This window comes from Myotis lucifugus, unplaced genomic scaffold, assembly GCF_000147115.1.
Source record: "Myotis lucifugus unplaced genomic scaffold, Myoluc2.0 scaffold_58, whole genome shotgun sequence".
In the NCBI taxonomy this organism is placed as follows: domain Eukaryota; kingdom Metazoa; phylum Chordata; class Mammalia; order Chiroptera; family Vespertilionidae; genus Myotis; species Myotis lucifugus.
In genome coordinates this window covers 5682118-5699199 of record NW_005871106.1, presented here as the reverse complement: position 1 = coordinate 5699199, position 17082 = coordinate 5682118, and the positions used below count along the sequence as shown (strand labels likewise).

Sequence of the window (17082 nt, the reverse complement as noted above, 5' to 3'; positions counted from 1 at the left end):
AGTCCTTTGGGTGATCTCTCCCCCTTACTCCCACCCTCCCTTACCTTCCCTCTGAGGTTTGGAGGGCTGATCTGTTTCTGTTAATCAGTTTATGTTGGTCATTAAATTCCATAAATGAGTGAGATCATGTGATATTTATCTTTCTCTGACTGGCTTATTTTCACTTAGCATAATGCTCTCCAGTTCCATCATGCCGTTGCAAATGGTAAGAGTTCCTTCCTTTTTACAGCAGCATAAGTATTCCACTGTGTAGATGTACCACAGTTTTTTAATCCACTCATCTGCTGATGGGCACTTAGGCTGTTTACAAATCTTAGCTATGGTAAATTGTGCTGCTATGAACATAGGGGTGCATATATCCTTTCTGATTGGTGTTTCTAGTTTCTTAGAATATATTCCTAGAAGTAGGATCACTGGGTCAAATGGGAGTTCCATTTTTAGTTTTTTGAGGAAACTCCATACTGTTTTCCACAGTGGCTGCACCAGTCTGCATTCCCACCAGCAGTGCACGAGGGTTCCTTTTTCTCCACATCCTCGCCAGCACTTGTTTGTTGATTTGTTGATGATAGCCATTCTGACAGGTGTAAGATGGTACCGCATTCTTATTTTGATTTGCATCTCTTGGATGATTAGTGACTTTGAGCATGTTTTCATGTGTCTCTTGGCCTTCTGTATGTCCTCTTTCGAAAAGTATCTATTTAGGTCCCTTGCCCATTTTTTGATTGGGTTGTTTATCTTCCTTTTGTTAAGTTGTATGAGTCAGACATATGTTCTTGTTCTTCTATATTATCTCATTTATGTATTCTCCCGTCAGTCCAATCAATAGTGTGAACACTTCTTCCTGCTTTAGATCTTTTTCATAAAGGAGATTGGGAATGTCAATGTTATACAAAGGTACAAATATATGCATGGCCACCTTGGGATAAAAAGCTCTTTTTTGTTGATTTCTTCCTCCTCTACTACACTATCCTCACTTCCCCTTCTATTGCCTCTTCCACTGCCAGCTTCTAGAGCAAGCAGGGCACCCTGGGCTTGCAAGTGCCAAGCTCTTGTCCAGATTCTGTCTCAGGATTAGCACTTATTGACCTGGTCTTCTGATGTGGGTTCCGCATCTCTTAATCCCGATGCACATCCCACACTGGACTGTCCCGTGCTCCAAGACCCTCCACACTCTTGACCAGGGGTACCCAAGATCTTGATACCCTGGTTTCCCTTCTTGTTTCCCATTTCCTGGTTATGACAGTACTTCTCTTGCTCTTCCATAAGTCAGTTCCATCCCTGCTCTGGGCTGAGCTTTCTTCAAAGGCCTGCTCTCGCATCCTTACTGATGATCAAATGACAAACTTGTTTCTCTGTTGTGGTGAACTTCTTTTGTGAAAAATTTTCCTCTTGTGAAAATGGACTTTTCTTTTATCTGTCTGAAATGTTCTGCTGATTTTCACCTCTAGGCATGCCAGTTTTCCTCTCCCCACTCTCCCCATCAGTGAGCAATAGCCACAGCAGAAGCCTCCATCTTTTGTGCTTCTCTTTATTGCTCTTGCCTTTGGAGAATCCATCCCTCCTTGTCATTTCAACTAACACTTCTGCTCAGGACTCCTCTCCATTTATGTAGAAATGCTGTCCACATTCTTCATGACTATTTCCATGAGATCTAAGTGCCATGATTTGATTCCATGAATGTGTCCAACTTTTCACTTTCCTCTTAAATGTCTTATTCTTCTCCTGGCTGTAATCCTTATCATTACCTGGGTTGTACGCCTTGGAGTCATTTTATATAATTTCTCTTCACACCTCTCCATAATTATTTTTAAAAATCCCTTTTTATTCTGTTGGTTGCTTTAAAAAATATTACCATCATTACCACACTGCTTCGAGTTCTCATTTATAGCCCAATGTTGTTACCACAGCAGAGTATTTGAGTTTTGCTTCCCACCAATCTGGCTAATATGCAATTGCATGATTAATCTTTCTGAAATGTTTTCTCCTGATCCACATTATCGGTGACTGTTTTCTAAGATCTCAACTCCATATTTCCCTGCCCTCCATTTTCTCTCCTACTAACTTTTGTTTCAACATCTCCCCATCCTGTGACATCCGTTAACCTGATCTCCTCATTCTACAAACGCATACTTACTCCTTCTCATCTTTAGTCTGTCTTCATTCATCCCAAACTTTATTTTCTAAATTGCTATAATGTGCTCATTTTCTTTCTACATGGAATACTGCACATTTCTCCCCATCTAGTAATGAGGATGCTTATAACAATTGCTCATGTTTTTAAGTTTTTAAGTTGTTGTTTTTTTTTCTGGATAAGACCCAGAGCCAAGTGTTTTAGACACATTATGTTTATTCCTCATAAGCCCAGCAAGTTAGAGACAATTATTATACCCATTTCACAGGTGAGGAAATGGGAACTTGGAGGGGCAAGGCCTCCACTGGAGTTCTGTGCTACTTTTAAGATGAGTGATACAGAGGAATGGGCACAGGCTTGCAGATCTGAACTCAGTTCTGACTCCGTCACATCCTAGCTGGGAGAATCAGGTTAATGATTGAGTCTCTCTGAGCCTGAGAGTGCTTACTTATAAAATGAGGATTAAATGAGTACAAAGCCCTACCATCGAACATTTAACAAATATTGTTCTTCTCTTTTCTTTCTCTTCAGTGTCATCGCTTCCATTGACAACCTTATTTGACACCTCAAACCCTCACTAATTCCATTTCCCTCTGTATTTTTGTAGCAATTTTAATTTTCCTACTTAATTTATGACTTACTTATGACCTGCCTTCATTCAGATATATTGGTGTTGCCTTCCTGGTTAGATTTTAAGAGCAGGAACCATGCATTTTAATTCTCCATTTTTCATCCTCCTCAACATAGTAATGAACACAGAATAAATGCTCAATTTTTACTTCCTAATTGACATATCTACTTAGCTTGATCCAGGGATACTTGATGCTGTCACCACACAGTTGCATGTATCCTGTTAGCCTACCTTATTAGCTCATTTTTTCTCTTCTCTCTCTCCACCCACAGCATGTGCATTCCGGTACAATGGACTCTCCTTCGTCTACCTCATCTACCTCTTGCTCATCCCTCTGTTTTCAGAACCAACAAGAGCAACGATGCAAGGTAAGAGACAGTTACTGTTCTGTGCCACATTCTGAATGCATTTGCTGACTCTGCTGGGCTGTCTTTATCTGATGGGATAAAGACACTGTGCAGCAAGCTGGTCCAGTGGAGACTGGGTATCACACATGTGAACAGCTGCACCAAGCAGAGCGGTGCGGAACATGTTGACACATGTCACTTATGTACACCACTAATATCCCCATGCAAGTTCCATATTAACTCCCTCTTAGTAGGCTTGCAGTACATCTGGAATGTTTTGGCTAGTTAAGACGAACTCAATACATTGTCAATGAAATAAGGCAGATGGTGTGACAAAATTGGCACATGCTTTGCATATTGGATTGCTGGAGAGGATGTGGTGGCAAGTAGAAAAGGGGCAGCGAGGTACCTTACATTTCTAAGCTGCCAACAGGAGGAGGATCAGAAACCGAGTCCTAGTCATGATTTGTTCACACATCAGTTGAGATCTCTTACATATGCCTCTATCCAGTACTGTGAGTAAGTGATTTGCATTTGAGGAATAGTTTCTCAAGCATTTTGCTACACAACTTTAGATTTGTTTCCCATTGCTCTACAAGAACCTGAAGTTATAGAAAAGAACAATGACATTTCTCCTGAGGCTCTGATTAGGAAGCATGATCTGGTTGATCAATTTATATATTTGAAGTTCGTCCACAAATATTAAAATTAAACCACACTGAGTTAATTTATAAATTGCTTTTCAAAACAATACCATTATATAAGGGTTGTGCCAAATGCCTTAGGTGAGTATGATGGCTGTATGTTTACATGAGAGGAAAAGGAATCTGTTTGGCCCAACCTCTTGTAGTTGGAAAAGGCCATGGTTAAGGCTGCCAATTCATAGTGGTGCCTCTTCAGGAAAAAAGTAAGGGCTGGGGGTCCAGAGCAGCAAATAATGACTATCTTTTCCATTCCTCCCCTTAACTATTACATTTACAGTGCATATTATGACCATTCATCCTAATAGTTATGACTGCAGATGCTGTGTTGATTTTCCTGCCACAGGAAGAATTTAAATAATAGTCTTCTAAGTCACTTAAATCCTTAATACACAAAGTTAAGAAGGGGTCCAGAAATGTGAGTTTATACAAATCCTCATTCAAACCAAAAATACATTGTTTATGTGACCGCACCCACCTTAGCCTCTTTCCTAGAGTTCAGTATAAACAAAGACCTTTAAACAGAATAGCTTCTGGCCTCAGAACCAAGATGAAATACACAGGCTACTCCTAGTTCATGGCCTGGAGCTCATGTTTCAAAGAAATAAGGCTCCAGACACATTCAGAATAAACCGCTTTAGAAAGGAGTACCTGTGTATAGTCCAATAAAGCACCTATTGCTTTTATAGCAAGGTGTCTGTCCCCTTATCGTTTCATCTGGAAATCAGGTAACTGAGATTTCCCCCTTCATCATTATGTGACAATGACTGCTTTGCCTTCTTCCCAAATAACCAGCCCTGCTCTTGCCTCAGTCTCGGTAGGGGTGGCATTGCAACTGTGTCACAGCTGCATGCCAGTGGTCCCATCCTTCATGCCCACGTGCATCAGGGACTGGCCCTGTCAGGAAGCTCATACTTGAAATGTAAGATCAAATGCAAAAAAGCAACTCTTCTCTGTGTAAAGCAATATTAACAAGATGCCATGAGGTCAGTGCACAAGCAAAGCATAATAAGTACACAGATGTCTGCTGGTGCTGCTCCTAATAGGAGACCAAGGAAGAACTGAACTCAAAAGGGAAACAAACCCACAGGCATTTTCTCCATTACTATCTGGATGCAGTGTTGTGATTATTTATTTTCTTCTTTCCTGCATTTTAATAAGAAGCATGACTAATATTCAACATAGCCTCGTTGATTTGTTTGTTTATGGAAATGCAGAGGGACTCCAGGAAAGGGTGTCCCCCCCATTTATTTCTGATCACCTGGGAAGCACAAGCCCTGTGTTTTGAAATATCCCTTGTTGGGCGTTTCTGGCAGCGTGTGTTCAAGAACACCATTAATGCCCATGTGGAGTGGACCATACCATGCCAGGCCCGGGGAGTGACTGCAATGCGGCTCCGTGGGGACTTGAACTATCCAATTCATGTTCACACACATTTCCCACGAATCAATGGGAAGTGCATTGGCAACCTGAAAAGAACTGTTAGTAACCTCTGCACCACCTGCTCACAGACAGTCTCTGCCTGGCAACAGCAAGCAAATTCAGATTCCTCCCCCAGCTGCTCAGGCCTCTGTGCATGTCCACAGGACTATGTCCATGACACAGACTCCCCCTGAACCCCATGCGTGGTGCATGGACCTGAAAGTTTACTCTGTGATCCTCTGGTCTCCATTTGATCTGTTGGAATTCTCTTCCTAAAAGTATTTTTCCCCAAAAGTATATCCACAGGGTCCCCAGCAGGTGGGGAGTTCAGTGTCCTGGCTGAGAGGGTGGTCTTTGTTGTAGTTCTTGAAGTGGCCTGGGTGTGAAAGCCATCTCTGCACTGTGGTTGTTTAGGGATGTGCACGGGGTGTCCACAGGGGTGTGCACAGGGGTGTCCACAGGGGTGTCCACAGGGCCCCCATCAGGACATAGATCATCCGAGTGTGCCTGAGGCTTTCCCCACGCCTGTGACTAGACACAGATTTGCTGTTAGGCTGGAAACAACCTTGTGGGAGATGGAGGAAGATCAGGAGACGTTAGTTATACATAGAGATGTTACTAAGTTTAAAAAAGGAATTTTAGTGAGGACAATTGTTTGGGGGTTCGATACACTTAACTTACTTGTGGGTGTCTTCTGAATTGCTGAATTTGAGAGTTGGAGGAGCTTTTAGGAATTACTAAGCATATTCCAGCACCCAGCGGTGGAGTCCCTTCCCAGCATCCAAGTTGGCTGCCTGTGTAGGCTATGACTCGCCTTGATCTCCTGGCTCTAATGCTGACCTTTCCCATAGTCTTTCTTAGGCAAAGTGACTTTAAGTTGGCTCTAGAATGTTATTCTCTCTCTTCTCGCTGTGTTTGTCTCTGTCTCTCTGTCTCTCTGTCTCTCTGTCTCTCTGTCTCTCTCTCTCTCTCACACACACACACACACACACACACACACACACACACACACACGGGCGTACACTCACAGCATGGGGAATAAGCACATTCAATCAGCCATGGGTCAGTGTGCAGCTGTTTCCCTCAGCAAGAGCCTCACCTTTGGATTTCTCGAGCCAGAGTGGCTTTCAGTGTAGCATGTCCCCTGAGCTCCCAGGGTGGTCTCTTGGCATTCTCTTGACAATATCCATCTCCTTCAGCTTCTCTAATACTCTCTTTCATATCCTCCGTGGGACAGGGAACCACGGGTTGAAACAATGCCCTTTGCCATAGTATTCATTGGAGTATGAGGGAGTGTTTTCCAACCCTCAGCCTTGGTCTCTCACCTGAAACTGAGCCAGAGTCCCACGTTAACACATTTATTTACTGTATCTCTTTCCGTTCCACTAGGTACAATTTAAGATGGCAAGGGTTTTGCTGTTTTGTTTACTGCAGTATTCCCAGGACCCAGAACAGTGCCTGGTGTATTGAAGGTATTCCGTAAATATTAATGGAATGGATTTATCTCCAGAGTCAAGTGTGGTAGAAGCATTTATGAACACAGCTCTAATCCTGTGATGACACCAATCTCTAAAATAGCAAACATCACAGAACAAGTTTATTGCATATACCCATCCTCTAGGGACAGAAGCTCAGGGTACCATAGACTTCAGGATTTTGCCTTTTTAAATTTGATTGGGATCAAAGGATCATGCGTAACTGAAGAAATAGAATGTTTTATGCTTTTACTTAAAAAGTAAAGCATCTTATTTAATTAAGCATGCACGGTTTCCCCTGCTCTCCAAAATAGAGAGTGCCTCTGAAACCTTTCATCAACTGAAATGGTGTAAAGCAAAGAAGCGATTGCCTTAGGACACATCTTGGTAACGATGCACAAAATAAATGAAGACAAAGCACAGATGCTCACAGACAGTGCACAGCTGCGAGGGCTTAATGCTGAGATGCTGAGCGCAGTTCCTGGGGAAGGAGCTTGGCGGGGCCACTTTCCCTGCTCAGGGCGCACCCTGCACCACAAACACTCTAAGCTACTTTTGCTTCTCACCTTTTATCATAAAAGCAGAATCATTTTCAGATTTCTTTTAGTGAAAACAGGAACTAATGTAGGTCTCTGTAAAAGTGAAGTGGTGTATAGTGAGCTTTTGAAAGCAGGTCTACCTGTAATACTGTAGAACGAGAATCTTTTGCTGTTCACGTAACAGAGTACATTCAGTTGAGACTGCACGCCATTACATTTATTAACTAATCTATAATTAACTGCAGGTGGCCCAAATGCTCCAAGCTGATCAGGTATTAAATTATTTAACCATACACATTATAGATTCCTTATACTTGATGATATATTGAGTACAGTACATTGGTCAATAGGGTGAAAGAGTTTGTATTTCGTTTGGGTGGAAAGTAGTGTAAGTAATAAAACATAGAAGATATGGAAGAAGGCAACAGTAACTGCTCAATATATATTGGTTAATCATAGTATTATTATTATTTCGAAGTGCAACATCATTACTTTGAACGTCAGAGTGAACTAGATTTAGAAATCTCAATCTCATGTGTATGACCATAGACAGTCTTTGTCTCAGGACTTTTCCAGGCACTCTGTAAATATCAGCTAAGAATTATGTGATCTCCAAGGTCTCTTGTGAAATAGTATTTAGGTTAAGTAACCTCGTAATAGGGAGCCAGTAGCACTGCCTACAAAATACAAGTTGTTATTCACATGCATCAATTAATTTCTCACAACGACCTTTGGAGGGAGCTGCTACTATTATTAGAAACTGCGATCAAAAGTCCTCATGTTACTGATGCAGACTGAGTTCCAGGCGGGTTAAGAACAAGCCTGGGACACACAGGTGCCATGTGGGTGGCCATGCTCTCAGCTGTTGTGCTGTTCTGACTCATGCCCGGATAGAACAGTCCTCTGGGGATTTGCCAGAGGCAAGGCAAACCTAGTCACTTAATAAATACCTGTTGGCTGACAGATTACCAGGCCTGGGCACAGGGTCTGGAGAGATAATATGAGTATTTTTAAAGGGGATATTTTAATATAAATTGGTGCAGATTGATGACATACATGTATATTACAGAAAATACATCATCCTAAATGTGTCTGGTTATGTCTTTCAACAAATAGTAATTGAAAGACTACTTTTCAGAAAACACTAAGTTTGGAGCTGAGGATGATCAAAAGGAGGCCAAAACCTGGCTCTTCCCTGGAGTAGCCTCCCAAAGGTGTGTTCTTTTATGTATCTTATTACATGGTAGCTCTTTCAAAGAGGTTATCTTGGGAAGCCATATACCTAGTTCAGTCATTTCTCTGAACTGATCTGATCTCAAGTTATTCCTTTGCAGTTGCCTTAAGAATTTGCCTTGAATAGACTCAGTGGTGGCAAGCCATTGTCCTTAAGGTGGGTCTGATTTGTATAGCATTTGGAGTCAAGCTTGATGGGGGGAAAACTGGTGATGTAATTCGTTGTATTAATTTTATATAGAAGAAGAGAAAACCCAGAGTACTTAGTATAAAGCAAAGTGTTTGAAGGTCATTCATTACAAATGAGGAGCTTTAAGCTTTATTTGTATGAGAATACCATGGTTGATACACATGACATAACAAATACATGGAACCTCTTTCCATGATGGATGTATGATATACATGATTTGCAACGTTGTTATGAAATGGGATACTGGGACAAGAAAGTAGCATCCTGAAGGAAGTATTGATTAAGCAGATTTACCTGGAATCTTGACTAGAATAGCCAACCAGCAACTACTTAATCCAGTTCAGAGACTCAAATATCTGGAGAGGTGTTTTAGCTGAGGATTTTAGTAATATTAAAAGTAACGAACTTTTATGTCACATTCCCTATGTGCCAGGCACTATTGTAAACACTCCCCATATTAACTCCTTTAATTAGAGGATAAAAACATTATTTATTGAAAGGGAGTCTCCATTCTGGAATGAAAAAAAATATTGTAAAGTTATACATCCACTTAACAAACTAGGAATACTACATAGGGAGGTATTGATATTAAAGCTCTCTCCTCCTATTAAGGAAACGGTGAGAAATCTATGTCAGTGAGACTTAGTCACTTTGGTCAGTCTATTGTTTTCCTGTTGTCATTCCACATCACCAACCCTTTCTGTGTGTCCCGGAGCTCCCTCCACGCAAAGCTGCCAGGCAGTGCGAAATCTGCTGTTCTCTGGAAATTGCTTCTGTCTGCTTGCTTGATTCTGCCAGCAAGTTCTTTGTTAATGTGTTCTCTTCATGGGCTTTTTTGTGGCGAAGAGTTATTCACTTATTGAGGGCTGACTGGAAAGGAATTCTCCAAATTACAAGACTACAACACTTCCTGGGCAACATTAGTCATTGACCTTACAGCAAGAATATCTTAGAAGCATCATCATCTAATTAGTTCACATGTGATATACACATGCACTCACATAGGCTAAGGAACACAGAGATGATTCTTGTCTGAGATGTGCAATTATTTCTTTTTAAAAAATATTTCTTTTTATTCTCTTCAGCTCCCAATAAGGGTCTTAGTTTAAGAGGATATTGCCCTAACCATAAGTAATCCGTGTGTGTGTGTGTGTGTGTGTGTGTGTGTGTGTGTGTGTGTGTGTGTGTGCTGTGCGTAAAATAATCACCAAAAATGACTTTCCCTGAGGTTCTGACCCAGGATACACTAAAGGCAGCCTGGGAAAAGAAAAATGATGTTCAATTTGCCTACATGAAGAGGCAAAGGGGTCTGCAACTTGTAAAGATGTGTTTTGACGTCAGAGAGGAAATAGTAGCAGATATTTAAAACTGCTTGCATCTGTTTTTTGTTAAAACACTGTTAGTCTTTAGACCATCAGGCTTATTATTACTATGTTTTATTATGTCATAATAAAGCCAAAAGCAGAAAAATATGTAATTGAGTAAATTATTAAGTGAGTGTTTTATTATTAATATCGGCTCACCACCAAAAAGAGTGCTAACAAAAATAATTAGATGCTTGTTTCTTAAAATTTTGAATAAATTAATCATAGGTCTTTTAGGTTATTTTATCTGTCTTTTCAGGAATTGGTACAGATATCATATTCCATTGTTATTTTAAATTTGGCAAACACCATTTAGTCAGACAAAGGGGGTTTCAGGCAACACATATAATTCTCAGCTCAGGAAACACTGGGTCTTATTATATGACTAAGAGAGGACTTCAGAAGTCTCTACCAATTTGCTTTATTTGGCTACAATAAATCAAATATACAATATGACCTCACCTGTGATTTCAAAGCTCCCCTGTCATTACAGTGAGGTACTTCACTTGAGTTGATATCAGTTTGTTGATCTATCTTCAAATTACTATTTTGTTTATGCAATTTACAACCATTTACTGGTGCCTCTCCTGTTAGGCCTTGTACTAGGCATTTGGGCACACAGAGATAAATAGAACTGTCCTGGCCGGTGTTGCTCAGTTGGTTGAACTTCCTCCTGTGCACTGAGAGGTCACTGTTTTGATTCCCTGTCAGGGTACATGGCTGGGTTTTGGGCTTGATCCCCAGTAGGGAGCATGCAGGAGGCAGCTGATGGATGTTTCTCGCCCCCCCCCTCCCTTCCTCTCTTTCGCAAATAAATTAAAAAACATTTAAAAAAAGATGACTAGGACAGGCTTTCTGTCCTCAGGATACAACTCCAGCTCTGCTATTCATTAACAGCACCATCTTGGGCAAATTTTTTAAATTCTCGGAGCCCTGGTTTCCTCATATGTTGAGCTCTTGGCACTGGTCCTGGACAGAACATGAAGAAATCTGCCTGTGTGAGTCATGTTCCCGGGCACCTTCTCGTGTGATATGTGCTGGACAAATGGATCAAGAGCTCTAGAGGAAGAAATCATAGCTCCTAACTTACTTTTTAAAATTTGTTTTCCCTTTGAAAGCATTCAGCTTAATTGATTTAATTATGTGTGCATTTTGAGTCCGTTTATTTCAGTGGTGAAGTTGGCTTCCTTCAGAGGCTGGACAAGCCCAGTTTCTGATTGGTTCCTTTGTTAGAGGGGACTTTACTTCACGAGTAACTGCTTCTCTTAAACAGACTCACGTGTATTTACAGATTCATCCACAATGGCCTTTTGAGATGAAAACTTAATTTAACTTTCAACTAGTGCTAATTACTAAGTTTAAGAAGAATAAGTAGGAAACTCACGCAGTGCTTGTTCTGTGCCAGACAACAGTACCCCTGCAAGAGAGGTATTTGTGCTTAGATTTTACAGATAGGGAACTGAGAAACACATAATGAATAATTCCTGAAACAAACAATTTTTAAAATTGATTCAATAGTGAAAGCTTCTAATATAAATAATTCAGTTATCTTCATAGGCATTCCCTCACTTGACTGCAATTTATTACAAAATTATTATAGAGTGAAAATGAGTATAGAGATTATGCGTGTTGTTCAGTTGGCTTATTGCAGTATAAGTGGGCAATTATTGTACTTTAAACTACTTTTTAGTATATTCAGCATTAAGTAGGAATGTGTACACTGAGCATATTGATACAAAATGTGCCTTTCAATTTCTCTTGTTCACAGAATAAGCATTACTGAGTGTCTGAAGTGGGCACTAGAGCCACAAGCAAGGGTGAAATTGGTCCTCTTAATCTCATAGCTCACCATTTAGCCCTCCCTCCCAACCTCCCTCCTTCTCTCTTTCCTTCCTCCTTCCTATACTCTCTCTCCATTAAAACATTTTAATTTTGCCTAAATATATTTTCTGCATTTCATCTTGCCAATGCTATATACTCGTAAGGAATATTTGGGGAATGCCGCTAACAGCCACTACAGGCAGCCTGGAGCCGGTGTTGTCAAGCTGAGAGAAGTAGCATGTGACGATGTGATCTGGCCTCTGCAGGAGGCACAGGATGGGCTGCCTGGAGCCCCCATCCAGAGCCCCACGCCTGGCAAGAGGAAGGCTGGAAGTCCGTGGGCATGTGTCAGCGGTTCTCAACCTGTGGGTCACGACCCCTGAAAATACATCCTGCATATCAGATATTTACATTACGATTCATATCAGTAGCAAAATTACAGTTATGAAGTAGCAACAAAAATAATTTTATGCTTGGGGGTCACCACAACATGAGGAACTGTATTAAAGGGTCGCGGCATTAGGAAGGTTGAGAACCACTGTGTGAATGTGTGTATTCGGGAGTGCTGGCAAGTCATCAAGATAACCCTTTCTTCTTCCCCTGCTAATTGGCTAACCATGGCCAGTGATACAGGATTCCTTTGCAAATGGGTGCAAAGGAATGTCACCCTCAAATATCAACCTCCCCACCATTATATCACATTCCTTTAGGTTTAATGGCATCTACAAAATGAGAATTGCTCTTTTAAAATGCAAGGACACCTGGCAAGGCAGTGCTCCAGTTGTCGGTGGGAGGGTGCCTTACTCTCCTGGTGGTGGGTCTGTAGGGCTTTACCCAGGTCCCCCAACCAGAACACACATCTCATCAGGATCTAAGCATTGGTTCTCCCTATTCCCTGGCGTTTTAGGGCTCATAGCAATGACCATGTATCTCTGAGAACTGTCCTAAGCTAAGAGGATCTGACCCAAGGTTCGCCCCCTCCTAGTTTTTGGTGTGGCCCCCATGTCCATGAGTGACACTCATGGAGGGTGGGGTGTACAAGAGTCTTGCCCTTTTGCTTTGTGCTGGGACAACTCTGCTGTGCTGTCTCAGCTGCAGAGCTTCCTGGAGGGAGTTGGGAGGGGGATCTGAAGTCTCTGCTGTGACTGCATTGTACCTGGACTTCTCCCTCTATCCAAGCCTGCTGCCCTGGTACCACCGTTCCTGAATGCACCCCCTAATGAAGTCTCCCCGTAGAGTCTGTGTCCATGTCCTGAGCAGGTCATCTAATAGCCTCTGACATGTTTGTGTCTGACCTCTGAGAGCACAGATGGCAGTCTTGAGAGACACCATGGAATACAGTGGGGCCCTGGAATAGGGCTGGTGTGGGGACATGTGCTGGGAAATGGGGCAGCTCATAGAGATCCTACAGGCTGAGTTCTGCACAGAACCCTGTCCAAGAGGGCATGTGAAGGCAGGATTCTGGTCCCTGTTTTGCTGACCCAAATACTAATTTTCCAGTACAGAACTGCCTACTTCTCGAGCAAGCATGTCAAACTTGCAGCCCGTGGGCCGCATGCCTCGTTTATTTGGCCCATGTTAGCATGAGTTTGACATGCTTGTTCTAGAGCAGTGGTTCTCAACCTTCTGGCCCTTTAAATACAGTTCCTCATGTTGTGACCCAACCATAAAATTATTTTCGTTGCTACTTCATAACTGTAATGTTGCTACTGTTATGAATCGTAATGTAAATATCTGATATGCAGGATGGTCTTAGGCAACCCCTGTGAAAGGGTTGTTCGACCGCCAAAGGGGTCGCGACCCACAGGTTGAGAACCACTGACCTAAAGGCAGGAGTCCCTCGGTGGGCTAGCACTGGTCCTTGTTTTGCTGACCCAAATACTAATTTTCCAGTACAGAACTGCATGCTTCTAGAAGAAGGAGTCCCCTGGGTGGGTTAGCGGTGGCCCTACAGAAAAAGAATAGGAAAGATCACACCAAGGACATATTTTAGAGCGATTTTCCTGAAAATGAGCCCTACCTTACTCAAAACGATTGTGTAAATGCCTCCTCCTAACTTCTCGGTGTTCCTGAGAAATGCCGTTACACCAAAGAACTCTGTGCAGCAGTCAGTCCTTAAGATTCCTGCCTCAGCCTCCCGGGACCAGCCTTGCCGAGCAGAACTAAATGGTTGAAATGATCTATCACTGCTTTATCACATAAGGAGAGTTCGAAAGTGGTGGGGTTGTTAAGAGCACAAGAGACAGAGGAAACAGAGGGAGTGGCTAATGGTAAGGCAAGGTCCTAGACAAGCTGAATAATGGGCAATAAAACTGCAGGGCCAGGGTCTTCCCGGTCATGTGATGCGTTACCACCCAGCCCTTTTTCTTTGTTCCACAATTACTTCCAAAGGGACTGCGCCATAGATGGGGATTAATTATCTATTTACAGCCAGGCTCATTCAATGGCAGGTGATTAGAGAGGCATGATCTTGGACACCAGCTGTGTTGGCAACTTTTTTTTTTTATTAAAAAATAAGTGTTTAGCAAACACTTGTCCATCTGAGTGAGCTGAAAACTGTGACAAGGTGCTGACTGGGCTGCATCTGTCTTTGAGTAGCAATGACTGGTTTCATCATTCAACCATATGTGGCTCATCAAATATTCAGCAGCTAGAGCTTTTACAAAGGCAGCGGGGAATAAGGAGACCCGGGCTCTGAAAGCTGCTCTTGGCTTGGCCTTATTGTTTGGAAATGGGGCACCAGCTAGTTGGAAGGAGGAGGGGGCTGGGAATGGTTACCTGGAAAATTCAAAAATCTTTGTGGTCCAGAGCTTTCCTGATAGTTTGCCTTGTGTGTAATACCATAACAGAATCTGAAAGAACAGCTCCCTTACATTTATTCATGGGGCAACCAATCATCAAACTACATTGAGTGGCAGGACTGGATGAAGTATTGATTGATTGATTGATTCATTCATTCATTCATTCATCTGACAAATATTTATGAGGCATTTACTTTTTGTAAATAATATGTTAAGAACTTGTAATACTAATCCAGAAATGTACTAACTAGTTGATGATACTAAAATATAACTTTAGTTTTTTAGAATACATTCTAAAGTCAAGTCTACACACAGTTGATTATCATTATTCCCAGATTCTGCATTTGTCAGTTCACTTACTTGCTAAGATTTATTCGTATCCCCAAAATAATTTATTTGTATCCCCAAAATAACGCTTGCTGGGCAGAGGGGCTGAAAGTTGGAATTGTGCACCATCCATGTTCCTGTTGGTGAAGAGCAAAGACATGCTCTGCCTTCTTGTTTCAGCAAGCAGACTGTGAGCAAGGGTGCTTTCCGCAGTCTATTTGGTGTCACGTTTTCCACACTTTTGTTCTTTTTATTGGTGATTTTGCTCTTCAAAATGCCCCCCACCCCAGCATGGTGCTGCACTCTGATTTTCAATTTAATACAAAATGCTGATCTACTTTACCAATTTCTCACTTCTACTGATAAATTCACAACAAAACATATGGGGGCATTTGATCAGGCTGAGATTATAGTTAGCTAATTAAACTTGTCTCTAGAATACCCCTTCTTTATACGCCAAACACTTCTTGATAAAATATTTTTGGGATTAGAGCCAGATTATTGATAAAACTAAAATTTACAAGTATTTTCTGTATCTCATTTAAATAGAAACTTGATTCAACTTAGAATGTTGGCTAGGGTTCCTAAGTTATTTTATTAGCTTGAGGCACCTACTGGCATTTTACAATGTACAGAAACTGCTGTGGGTTTTATGTCTGGCATTTCTTTTGCTGCCTCCCACAGGTGTATGATAACATCTGAGTGAATCCCCCACAGACATATCCACCCTGCTGATGGTGACACTTGACTTTCTGACATATAACTTCCTGTCAGGCTCTCAGAAGGTCCACATCTGCTGGGCACAGCTCATTCCTGCCCCTACCCTCCAGAGTTCTCCCCCCAAAAATCCATCTCAGGCAGCATTCCCTCCAGGGCATCATTATTCTGCGGACACGACACTGAGTAGTCATTGGTGATGTTTATTCACTTTCTGGCAAATCTTGGAATGCAGCAAAACGTCCTCTTCCCTCACTGGCTCTCTGACACTTGGCCACACAAGGGTCAGCAGGGGCTGCGTGGACAGAGTGCGCATAGTCAGTCCCCCAGCCAGGAAGCCTGAGTGTGTGGGATGCTGAGCCTGTATGACCGAGCTCTGAAGGCTGCAAATCCTCCTGAGATTGGAGGGGACAGTGGCTGGGGATGAACCCCAGGGTCTGTCTTTGAGAAAGTTGTCTCTATAGTGCACATTTCTTAGCATCTCGCTTTGGCAGGGGCAGGTGTCCGTTGGTTAACCTGAATGAAAGCACATGTCATAACTCTTGGGGGAGATGAACAGAGGGTGCTCCATATTGCCTCTCCCCAAAACAGTGTGGAAGGACAGCATCTTTCCCAGAGAGAACATTTGGCCTTTGATGAATAGTGTGAAATTGATTCGATAGGCAGAAAGTGCTGGGCAATCAGGAGCTCAGATAAATGCCATCTAGACAAAGACAGCTGGAACATGGTTGTAATGGGGAAAAGAAACTCTTCCTGCTCAGCTCCAGGTATAATTTTTAGTGTAGCTGGATTTTGCACTAAGTAGCAATACAGATATCGAGTGAACAGAGGTTACTCAGTTGGAGAATTAGATGAAGAAGGAACAAGTGGATTAGTTCCTTACAGGATTTTGTACTCTATTTTTCAAATGTTATAACATTGACATTTTTAAAAATAGTATGAAAGCAACCACAATTTGCAATGTTTTCTCACATTAAAAAGACCCAATCAATCAACAGAGACAAAACGATGAACAAATTTAGTCTAAACACAAAAAGACCACAGATGTGGAGAGATAAGATGGTCAAATAAACAATGACTAATATTACCATTTTCTCCAGTTTCAACTATTTAGTTTAAAATCCCACTGACGTTGAGAAACAATGAGAATGGCCGTCTGGAACCCAGGACGGACTCTGTAAGCGCTGATTTTGCTTTGAAACCATATCTTTGTCCATTCATGAACTCAGGGCCAAGCTGCCTGCCCATTCCTCCTCCAAACTGCATAGACCTTTCCCAGCCGCTGAGCGTGGTATGTAATCGCTCTTTCTCTTCATTCCTGGAGCCCTGTGATTAAATTTGGAAAACTTGTGAGTCACGTCCTACCATCTACTTAGTGGCTGG

The 17082-nt window shown here is 42.0% G+C and overlaps 1 protein-coding gene across 1 annotated transcript in view; it reads left to right on the top strand.

The window, feature by feature from the left end:
- PIEZO2 (piezo type mechanosensitive ion channel component 2) overlaps positions 1–17082 on the top strand; it is a 330099-nt gene that overhangs the window by 65900 nt on the left and 247117 nt on the right. The window contains 1 exon segment of the mRNA XM_023754259.1: positions 3035–3130. Coding sequence (XP_023610027.1) covers positions 3035–3130 — 96 coding nt within the window.